This window comes from Haliotis asinina, chromosome 2, assembly GCF_037392515.1.
Source record: "Haliotis asinina isolate JCU_RB_2024 chromosome 2, JCU_Hal_asi_v2, whole genome shotgun sequence".
Classification (NCBI taxonomy): domain Eukaryota; kingdom Metazoa; phylum Mollusca; class Gastropoda; order Lepetellida; family Haliotidae; genus Haliotis; species Haliotis asinina.
The window spans coordinates 72,911,278-72,923,864 of NC_090281.1; the positions used below are offsets into that span (position 1 = coordinate 72,911,278).

Genomic DNA, 12,587 nt, shown 5'->3' on the forward strand with positions numbered 1-12,587 from the left:
AGCAATAGTGCAGCCATATAGCGGCGGTCTATAAATATTCGAAGCTGGACAAGACAATCCAGTGATAAACAGCATGAACATCTATCTGCGGAACTGGTAACCGATGAGATGTGTCAACCAAGTCAGCGAGCCTGACCATCCGATCCCGTTAGTCGCCTCTTACGACAAGCATAATCGCCTTTTACGGCAAGCATGGGTTGCTGAAGGCTTATTCTACCCCGAACCTTCACCTTCTATTAAAGGTAGTAAGTGCAGCATGTGCAACATGAAACAACGAGGTCACCACACACATATTTTCCATGGGGACCTATCGCTATCTTGTCATTGGTATTTGACGGATCGTAAATGCAAGCAGCCTTACTCGTCAATGGACAGACTGGATCGTTAATGTATACAGCTGAAGACCCAAGGCTGACAGCCGTTAGGTCGCAAAGTAATAAATCCCCTGGTGTAAGCTCAAGGTAACTACCAGCATTATCCGCCTCACATTTCTAGCCAGTCTGATCCCGTAATCTCTCAGCGTAAGCTCTCCGTTTTATCCACCCCGCCACTCTTCCTCTGTCTGAAGCTTGATGACATAATCGATTCCTTCCTGGTTTGCACTCGTTTATCCATTCCGCCTCTTCCAAGTGCCGGGATCCAGGACAAAGGATTCGTTATCTGATCACAAGTTATTGAAACACATTGTCCTCCACAAGCGTCAATTTTGTTAGGAAATAAGATATAGGTTATGTGACGGAAACACAAATATTGTATAGCGCATATGTTACTCCCATAGCGTTGGTTAACTAAGATCAATTCCAAGCAGCCTCCGGCTAGTCGTTGCCAACAGGTGGGACGGCCTCGCGATACTTCCCTACGCTCTCTGTTCATGGGAACATAAATTGGAAGTCACGTTCCATAACAAGGCCCAGCTTTGTCGTAGGGAAGCTATGGTGGACGTAGTGTGGTGTGGAGTTTGATGAAGGTGCATTGCAATCTTAGATCGGCCTCTTCTGGTGGCACCGACCGTGGAGCATCAGAAGACAGGGGTTCAGTTCTTTTGTTCAGCGATCATTGATCTATGACGACATGGGCAAAAAGGTAGGCCCTTCTCTTGTATCATCGTAATCTGTTATTACATGTTATTATATGGCCACCTGTTTCATGATATATCCATTGACTACCTGGACTATATGTTTTCAATTTGTTCTCAAAATGGCTCCAATGGCTCCAAAGACGTATGATCACCTCGTAACAGTGCATCATTGTTGTGTAAGGAATGCGATTATTTGCATAAAGTCAGTGTTTCCCTACTCGATTCCATTATGGAACTGTAGGACCGTTCATGTTTCCAAATGATGCCAGCTGATTTGAGCCTATAAAAAACAATCGCGTCATGAAGACTGGTAGTATATCTTATTTTGTTATTTTGATAAGGATGGTTAGTGGTTAAATTGTCGACGTTTCTTCTCGAAAGCCCGCAAAGTATTCCCGGATAGGTACAATGCGTAAAGCCCACTTCAGGGTTCAACTGGCTTGGAGCATTGCTGTATCTAGATCTTACGAGTTTTCTTCACTTGTAAGAAGGATGGTTTTGTATCTCTTATTATCATCGTCAAGAATTTATCATTCTGACACATTCAGAATCAGATTTTCAACTTTTCAACACACTTAGTATCTGATCAGATATTTAGCATGAAAACACCATTCCGGCATCATATATTCTTGGTTGTTTATAAGTGATAGTATTTGTTATAAAGATATTCATTCGTCTATGAACTATTTCAGGAAGAATAATAAAAAGTAGGTCAATATGATGCCTGCTTGTGGTTATTGTTTTCGATTACTTGGCAACATATGGTTTTAAGAGTTGTTTCCCAGTCAGGCGCGATGAGGATGACTGCCATTTCGCCATGAGTGTGATCCTGTCCCACAGGTGACAGTCATTACTCTCACAGCTAACAGATTGTTGTAGATAGGAAACTGAATGATTCGCGCACGGAAAGTGTCCGCTAGTGAGGTTGTGAAAGTCTGTTAGCTTTGACTGTTGCAGAATATTTACTGGTTTTAATGTGAATATGTATGCTTCGGACATGGAACATGTTCGCTAGTGAGGTTTGTACTTTCAAAATAATTTTGGAGGTAGAATATTTACTGTCAGGGATATTATTGTTACGGATTTTTTAATTCTTTGAGTACTTACGTTAAAATGGTATGCTTTGTTCACTTTTAGGGATACGTTAAGGTGCGATTAGAAACTAATTTCCTAAATGACCTACGCAGAAAGATATGAAAAGAATGGAAAGACTCACTCTGGTATTTTTTATAACTTTTAAAGAACAGTTCAATAGAGGAAATCATTTGTGAATAGATCACATTCTGCCTGCACTGCTTGAACATAGCATTGTTATGTTACAGACATGCTCTGATGCTTTTCAAAAACGTTTTGCAAAATACGATACAATCGATATGATACACATTTCTGATCATGCTTCTTCCTGAGTTTCTATGTTTGAATTGGTGTTAAAACATATTCATTTCCTCAATACTGTGTATACTTGTATTCCCAAATATGGTGTACACAACAATCTTTAATGCACCAAGTAGTTTAATGCCACAAATCCCACACATCCTATTGATAATTTTAGTTTTTGAAAAAGGTTCCTTCCACAGATGTGTGACATTCATATAATTACCACATATACATGTATGTGCTATATGTATGTGCATATCAATATAGTATATTCACACGCTAAAAGATGTTTCAGCTTTTCTTTAACAGATGAAAGTAAAAATCAGTAACTAACTCTGGCAGCAAGATTATAAAACGATAATATTTAAGATTGTTAACAGCTTCAGTTGCCTTAATCGTGGACATGCTAATAGGATCCTGCCTCAGTTTATGGTAAACATGAAGCATGGTATATATCTTAAGTATAGGAGGTCATCTTCATTCAATTACAAGCGAATGATTAACTATGGTTTCTCCAGTAGTTGTGTCAGTATATCACATGCTAACTGACACGGATGTTTTATAGGAACACCAACGCATGCATGGAAACACTGGATGAAATTGTGGTATTCATTCTCTGTGTTAATTGTTAAGTTTGCTCCAGAGTCTGCAAAGATTTCCAAATGTGGCAGATATGAGTGAATGACTTTCAATGTTAGCACCCCTTTTAACAGTAATGAACAGCAAAAGAAACGCAACTCTGTTTTTTTGAACACCCGAACGCATACCTGTATGAGATTTCATTTTGTTTCGGAACATGCGTTTCTTTTGCTGTTCAGTATTTATCTCAGCAATATCACAGCGTGAGAACCCAGAAATGGACTTCACGCGTTGTAAGCATGTGGTGAATCGAACCTGTGTCTTCGGCGTGACGAGCGAACGCTTTAAACATCTACCATACAGCACCTGTAGTACACGTGAACACTTGAAACATATTTTTAAAAGTCGAAACGCTCGTTAACTGTTGGGATTATCTCATCCAGATAATGGGGCAAATTTCCAAATACGAAACTACAACTTGATGGATACCAATGATTGTTCTCTTTGCCCATGGCCAGTGATAGGTGCCGGTGCCGGTGACGAAAACACCTTACAATATTCAGGCGGCGGTACAATGTTCGGTTTGCTATTAGTATGAAGTCCTTTCAGTGTTCTGCTATTCTATGGGCTCAGATGAGTAGCCGTTGTCATCCTCATCAGTGCAACTCGAGATGTATATTTTTACTGAACAGCAAAGGAAACGAAAGTTTCGAAAATGTTAAATCTCGTTAAAATAGTCGTTCATGTTTATGTTTTGTGTTTGAAAACTTGACAAAAAGCCTTTTGCGTTTATTATGATGCTCAGTATATATGCTATAGTCATATTGTGAAATCAGCCACTTCGTGCAGTGAATAAAAGGGTCAGTCATTTCGCGTCATTTTGTGTAATAACAATCAATATTCTTCAGTCAATTCATGAAATTTCCCTTAATAGCTTAATCTACAAAAGTGGATCACTATTTCAACATCACCCATGGTCAGCAACAGTTTAAACTATTGTGACAGAAACTGTTGCACTTCAGCTGGGTTTTGAAGCATTTGCACCAGTTTGTTTGACACCTGTTGCGTCCAGAGCAGCCACCCCTCACAAATCCCTGTCCACCACATATAGATAAAATGAAATTTCATGAAATGTCGCGAAATGGCTGGCCCTCATAGTCACTTCACGAAATGACTGATTTCACAATTTTAATGTAACATATAAACGTTCAAGTCAATGTGTAAAATCAGTCAGTTTGCAAGCTGAAACTTTCAGTAAATGTACAAATTATCTGATTTTACACATGGACTGTACCATACGCTATTTCAAGTATAATTGGTGACTGTATAAATTACATGAATTGATGTGATGGTGCGGTTATATTTTAGTGATTGAGTGACCGAGTGACTGAGTGACGTATGCGCCTGCTTGACAGCTTTACACAAGAACCAAGTACATGAAATGTTACCGAAAACTGCCCAATACGAAAGATCTATTATTATGTTTGTTTCTTAAATCATCATTTCACTTTAAATGTTATGCGAATGAGAATATATCTACTTGCTGTCACTGATTTGTATTATCAGTCATCAAATTACCTAACTGTCATTACCAGTTTGAATATTTGTAACGTTTCTAGCTTATGATTATTTGTTTCTTGTGGTGTTCATGTGAATGGACCAAAAGCTCTCAGTGCTAATGAATGTATTGTACATCGACTTTTACATTGCACGTTAAGATGACATAGTGATAGGGATGCTTGAAATACGTAAAGATGGTTGTTCTTTACGTAGATGGATGGGTTTGAGTACTGAGTTGATGAGGCTTTCCGTCGACTGTATCAATGTTCCAGAAGTAATATGAAGTTAACTGTAATTTTGTGTCCCTTTGTGCATCATAGGACATGAAAATCTTTTGAACCTGCATTCAAACTCAGATCTTAAGTGTCTGGTTCGCCTCGGCGACACAGATATGCACAGCTAACTGTGACAAAAGTGATGGATCCCTATTTTCGTTAACCCCTTTTTCGTCTAAGTAAACAGAAAGCTAACCGGAAATGACTCCTATCACCATGAATTTTACCGAACGTATCCAAATAACTGCATCTGTCATAAAAATAATGTTTGGACGTACATCATATTTAAGTGACACGCTCTATTACGAAATCATTTTCACAAAACCATACCAATGACGATTCAGTGGTACAGTTGGGTCGCTCTGTTAAAGGCAAAACGACACATAATCTTCACGTTGGTACTGTGGTTATTCGTAACGTTATAACCAGTGTGGAATCGTGTATTACACATTCTCAGCGTCGGCACATGTTATGGCACCAAAGGCAATTCATTCAGTCTACTGATTCTTGCAGTAACATTGACACCTTGCAGCATTTTCCCTTTCATACATTCTCATCTAGACATGTGACCGTTTGGACACAAGTGTCAAATCGAATGATACTGAGTATTATGCGTTAACACAACTTTCCCATTTACACCTTTCGGTTGAGGCAGTAAATGAAAGACATGAAATACCTGACACATTTCACCCATTAGTAACCGTTATTGAATGCCACCTCGATGAGTTCCATTTGTACGAAAACAATTTTGTGTTCAATCGAATAGTTCATGCAATCATATTAGATTTGTAATATCATTTCTCTGTTGAAGTTATATTTATATTTTTAAATGTTCCACAAATCTGATTGCCCCAGATGTTATGTCGATTATGTTACCCCTTTCAGTATTCAATCTCTGTTTCAAACACTGCCTTCCTATCCCTCAGAATCCCACAGGATCCCATACCCCCGTCTAGCCTGTACTATCGTGATGCTCAACCTCATCGTCACTTGCCACTCTCAGCTGGTATCAAATCAGTTCATTCAGTAGCATTGTAGCCAATATTCAAATATAATCCCAATGCTCCTATCATTTCCTTATCTCAGATTCACATTAACATTATCCTAATCATAACACAGACACACAGATCATAACACAATCCACTTCCATGCCCAACTCCCAGTTCACATTACAATCACATCCCAAAGTCATCTTAAACAATATCACCATCTAATGCCACGCTGCATCCCTCGATGTATACCCACATGAAGTGTCAGCTACTTGTAGCCAATCCTCGGATGACACCACTTCTACGTAAAGGCTAAATGTTGTTATAAAGTATCGCATGATATTTCATCGATCACAACAGACGCAAAGGAGAGGCGGCCTATTAAACATTTACAATGTCAAACGTAGGCCGGTAGTGTCTGGTAAACCTTATTTCAAGATGTACCAGAATACCAGTGTATTACTTTAAATAATACTGATTTGATGCAGTTTGGTATACACCATTTGGAACACTAAATACATAAACTGTACTTCCTAAATGATCAGCGGAATGAAATGATGTATTGTCTGTTCACACTAGTTTGAATTTTAAAAATACTTGGGTCTGATGAAGGTAACTGTTCATGAGCTATAAAAACCATTATCCGCACAGCTGCTCTCGAGTCCTCTCTCTTGCTAACTAACTGTTTTATGGCAGTGCATTGTATCAACGACATTCATTTGAGAATTTGTTAGTAGAAAATGTATTTTTGTTTGATAATGTTTTCAAGATGTAAAGTCGACTATGTCAACCTAATTCGATCATTGCATCGCTCCATTCTCTGCGCTCCCTCACCCCAAAACGTATAATTATGTATACACACACACACACATAAAACCACTCACGCAGATAGATAGATAAAGAGATAGAGATAGAGAGAGAGAGAGAGATGTACTCTCCACTCAACCGAATCTGTCTGATTTCTGTAATCCTTATCCCTAATCCTATCCCCATCACAATTCAAACCCATCTCCACCCTTACCTCGACATCTGATCCTTCCCATCCTAATCCATCCCCAGTCTCGTCCCATCCTAATTTCAAATCCTTTTCTTGTTTCCACTTGCCATCCACAGTGGCTATGCCATTCCCGTCCACCATTTCATCCCCACGCCCTTTCCCGTCATGATCCATCTGCCGTCCCCAATCTCTTCCCATCACAATCCCGAGTTTTTCTGCCATCACAAATTGAAACAATTCCATCACCATCCACAAAGACGTCTCCAGTCTATATTCACACATATATTAGTACACACCCACCCACGCTCATGTCTCAGTCCTCATACACCACCATCACCACCATCTCTATTCGTACCCTAAGCGCATCTATACCTCAATTAAAATGAGTTTTTACACAAATCCTCTGAGGATACATAGGGAGTATATATGTGAGGTAGCCTAGGAGTTAAAGAGTTTACTCTTCAATCTGAAGACACTGGTTCGAACCCCAGATGGGTATAATGTATAAAATCCATTTCTGGTGTTCCCTGGTGTTGCTGGAATATTGCTAAAAGCTGAAACAAATCACTTTAAGTACTAGTATGTACAAATGTATCTCTAACGCGAATGTATTCATGATTTTGTCCTTTCGTGCATTCATTTTCTAAATTATACCTTAAGAAAACTGATCGCAACGATCAAACGAAAGAACACTTGTATAGCGTACTCAGACAGCCTTGTCAGGTAAAGTCCACAATCGGAAGGAAACTGACCTTTATTCGTTATCGACATGCGCCGTTACCATAGAACGTATTGTGTGAAGCTAATTCAATATAATCGACACACAGGGTTTAACGTCGTACGTTTTTCCGAATGACGTCTGGCTGGAATTTGAGAAATCAATAAGACATTTGTCATTTAATGACATATCACAAGAGGGCACTGTGTAATACTTATTGAGCAGTATTTATCGTAAGTAGCGACAGTCGTACCGTTGTGAAAGATTGTTAGTTACAGATGGTTGAACAAATGTACCTCAGTCCCTGTTGTGTTTAACTGTTTTGCTTTACACGTCTAACTAACGTTCTTGTTGAAGAATTGATGGCGTAATGAATTATGCATATTTGCATCTTTATGTCTTAACGCTGCTTATTTAACTGCATCATCTTTTTATATATGTTGCTCAACATATGGATGCAGTTTTATTCATAGAGCGCAGATGCATTTTACTGAAGTAATGATACAGGGTAGCAAATTAATGTTACCGATATCTCGAGGTTTTGTTACCGATTCATTAGGAATTCATAAGAGGACCTAAAACAATGTTCCAGAACTTCTGAAAAATATTTATTCTAGCACAGGACTAGGAAATAATGTGTTTGTGTTCGAGGAAGTGATGGACATATACAGAGGTCAGGTTCTCTGAGCATTGTTGGATGTCCTGAAAATTCTTTTGTTTCCCCATTTGAGACCAACACTTTGACAAACTGAAATGAAGCAGACACCTAAAATGTCTGACAATAACAATTTAGCTACATTCAAACACGTGTGTGTGTACGAAACAATAACATTCAAACACTTGTAAGTATACGAAACACTAGCTGTCACATATGTGTATAGTTCAAGACATCTGATTATTTTCATTCAGATAATTTAACGGATTCAAGAACTTTTTGATTTGAATCGAATGATCCATTATCCTACCTCGAACTTATGTAGTGCGGATTTATCTAAGATGTTTTGACGATATTTGCCGTTTCCTTATGTGAAAACTGTTGGAGGTCACCTGTTCTGCGAATATACCAAGGTGTTATTGCAGTCTACCTGAAGTGGTAATTAAATAAGGATTAGTACAGTCACAATGTAGAGTTTTCAGCCAAACATTAGTTGGGTGATCACGCTCGCTGACTAGGATCATTGTTTCTTTGTGTGTCCCGAATCCCTAGGGCGTTACTTATGGCATCAACCACTAGTTTGTCGAGCAAACATCGAGCGAACATCAACAGACGGTCGTGTTATACCTGTAGACCAATGGTGCTATCTGGGACGTAAAACACCAAAGAAATAGACAAAGACAAAGCTAACTAAAACATAAACGTCATTAAAACACAATCATGCCTTTTGTCAGTCACGTTTTGATATTCATTCATCACTTGATAGTTTTCTTGTGGATTTAAGCTTTCAAATACAAACGCCTAACAGACTGTAATTCATAGTGACAGAGTGAAGCCTAAGGTACCTCGAGCCACACGTTTTCATTCATATGTCAGATCAAAGACGCCATTACCACGTATAAGTCAGCACCATATTACGCCACCAAAGGAAACAATTTTATTTGCATCATTTTTCACTCCACATAATCATCTGGGAGACAGCATATCAGCCAGACCCACCACGCAGCTGGCGACAGGCCCTTCTAATGCCAATTATTATATCAAAAGCTGTTGAATGCCGGATCAATGGACGAGGTAAAGGTATTCTCTGCCGCAGAGTGCCGTTCACGTCCTCGCGTTTAATATTCAAAGCCCATAGAGAAACAGGTTGGATAAATCTTTAATCAATTTTCAATTTGAGATTACTTGGTCTTTGTCAATGGTTTTGAATAGGCGACGTGAATAGGAAGGAAAACACTGTCACATTAAAAATGTAAGAATGAACCAAACCGGAAGTAACAGTCGTCATTAAGTTATGGCAGCAAACATATGATGAGTCTGCAGTGGCCTCTTTGTTCCCCGAGATAATGTAATATGCAACAATGGAATAGCAGTCGATTTATTTACGTCAGCGACGAAAATCCCATGTACTACAATCTAGACATAACAGTTTCTATCTCATATTATTTTGATACGGTTGTCACAGTTCTTAGTTTTTCTCAAAAGTTTTGTTTCATTTGAATCTGTCTAAATCAGACATGCGTGGCCCTGCAATTCTGTCCGCTTTAGTCTGTAGTCCGGATTAATGGGTTGTTGGCAGGAGATATACTGATACTGAAAGTAATGTTTTTACAAGGTTTAAGCTCACTGTGCTTTCTATGTTTACTGATTGTTTGAAGGAAGAAGTGTAGTGAGACGATGCTTGAACACAATCCATATGAATACTGCGAATTAAAGACTATAAACCGGGACAGTAAATCTAGTCGGTGTTGCGGTTTGGACACTTTGTTGTATTCTTTGTCCTGAAGCAATAAACGTTGGTACCTTGTTTTCATTACGACTACTACTGAAAGATCTGGAAAAGCAGGCCACAATAGTAGGTTTCCAAGGTGATTACTCATTCACAGCTGTCTTAAAGTAACAAACCATTTGAGCCGCTTTATGCAGAGTCGGTGCTGGTCCCCATGGAAGCTAAAATTACATTGCTGAGACTCAGTCTGACCTTTCGCTTTCCAGTGATCCCACATTGAAACAAGATATCCAGATCACGCACTGGCTTGGGCATTAGCAAAACGGTGATGGGGTAACAATATCACCCAAGGCTGTTTCGACTCTCGATATGGGTGCAGTGTGTAGAACAATATTCAGATGCATCATGCACTGTGGCAGGATTGTGGCCGTTTGAGAAGAGGACGTGACAGCTGCATTTCACCTCCCCCTAATCCGACGTGACATGCTCTACAAACGGAAGACATCTGACACAACAGAGCTCTACTGACGAACAGCTCTGAAATTCTCATGACAATGTTTAATTGATCGATTACTAGACTAGTTATGATTCGGTATTGCTTCTTACATTTACAAAGTTTGTGTCAATACCGATTCCCCTACTGTAATATGTAAAACCATTGCATCGAAGTTGAGAGGAGCTATATAAAAATATACATGTATATACTTCGAGTTGTCCGAGGTTCGACACAACCGCAAAACTATTAGATATGAAATATGTAGGGCCCAAACCTTAATTTCGAGACCAGCGTAAGATCGACACCAGAGAGTTTGACTGAATCAATTTCAATGGATGCCTGTGCAGTAGAGGCAAACCCACGTGGTTCACTTTGAAAGTTCAAAAATACAATGAAATTCACTCGTTTTTAACACAGCCTTGTGAGAGCTTATGCTGTACCATTTACTTCAAAATATGAGTGAGTTTAATTTACGCTGCCTTTAGCAATATCCCAGGAATATCACTGCGGAGGACACCAGAAATGGGCTTAAAACATTGTACCCATGTGGGGAATCGAACTCGCGGCTTCAGCATGACGAGCGAACCCTTTAATCACTAGGCTATCCCACTGCCTGTTCATAATATAACCGTTGGTCATATGCGCAATATAGTTTCACTTTAATTAACATGCCTCTGCTTGAGGTGGCACGACAGTCAGCTATCTGATGTTGGGAGTTTCAGTGTCATCCAATGATCATCTCTGTTCATGTCAGTGTGAGTGAGTGATTGGAATTTAAGTCGGCAGTATCCCTTCCACATTTTGTGACTCAAACAAGCTACACATATTCAAATAATATCTTCCAAACCAAAACCAGTCAACAAAGGTTGAATAACCTGATGATCACAGACACAACTTAAAAGCAGCATGCAAGCATCCAAATGTGACCGTTCATAACAACACAATATAAAACTGGTGTCAAGATCACCCGAAGCCAAAGGACACTCACCAGAGGGATATCACCGTTAAGACTGGATCTCCAGTCCTATGCAGGCCTACGTAGCGACAACACTGATTGGGTGGTCAGGCTCGTTTACATTGATAATCGAGTGTCGGCTTCGATCTTTGGTCACTATATCAGTCCTTAATTGTCAACCATGTTTGCCGCCATAGAAATGGAATATTGCCGAGAGCGTCGTAAAACTAAACTCACTCAGTCATGACTACCTTACACACGAACTCTCGGCATGTACACCGGAAACTGTAAGCGTGTATGCACCCTACTGCACAGCTAACAATAAAATAAAGGTAATTTTGAAGACGACATTAAGCCTAACTCAATCATTCTTTGTCTTGAAATATGCAGACACTGGACGACGAAAAGAGCCTATGTAGAAGCGCCAGCGAATTCTCCGAAGGGGATCAGTATGGCAACGGTGGCGGTAGTTTCTATGGCTCAATCTTCCATCAACTCCAAGAAGTAAACGAGGAATCTGAAGATCCGTGTGAGTTCCTGGGTCGGGCATTCGACATTATCTGGAATTCATGTAAGTTATTGTGTTTCATATTAAGTATTGCGATATTTTATATAGGAGGATAAATGTTAAATATATTACAGTCGTTTCAACTAAAAGAAACCTGTGCAGATCCGGATCTTCAGTATCCCATGTTTGTCGTAAGAGGCGACTACCGGAATCAGATGATCATTCTCGCTGACTAGATAGACACGTCGTTATTACGTAAATCTATGTTCACGTTGCTGATCACAGGATTGTCTGGTCCAGACTCGAATATTTACAGACCACCGACATATATCTGGAATATTTCTGAGAGCGGCGTACAACTAAACTCATCCACTCACACTGAAATGTAACCTATTTCAATAGCTTAAGGTTTAAGATGATGTGTTATGAAATATACAGAGCAGGATGATATGTTACAATTTCTTAAAAAGGATGGTAGAACTGTAACATCACATTAGCTTAAACTACAATAGATATGTTATAAACATGTCAGTGAATACATATATCATTATTCATTATTTCAAAATTTACATAAATGTCCGACTACTTTTGTCCAGTATGTATTACAATAGGCCAAAGCGATACGCCTATAAACAATACCGTATGCTCATAATGAACTCGCATATATCGAA

The 12,587-nt window shown here is 39.2% G+C and overlaps 1 protein-coding gene across 1 annotated transcript in view; it reads left to right on the top strand.

Annotated features, from left to right (window-relative positions):
- The first annotated feature begins 830 nt into the window (after positions 1 to 830).
- The window catches only part of LOC137274274 (transmembrane protein 272-like), a 33,336-nt gene continuing 21,579 nt past the window's right edge, over positions 831 to 12,587 (top strand). Inside the window, exons 1-2 of the mRNA XM_067807387.1 lie at positions 831 to 1,083; positions 11,799 to 11,979. Coding sequence (XP_067663488.1) covers positions 1,072 to 1,083; positions 11,799 to 11,979 — 193 coding nt within the window. The 5' untranslated portion in view covers positions 831 to 1,071. The remainder of the gene's footprint in view (positions 1,084 to 11,798; positions 11,980 to 12,587) is intronic.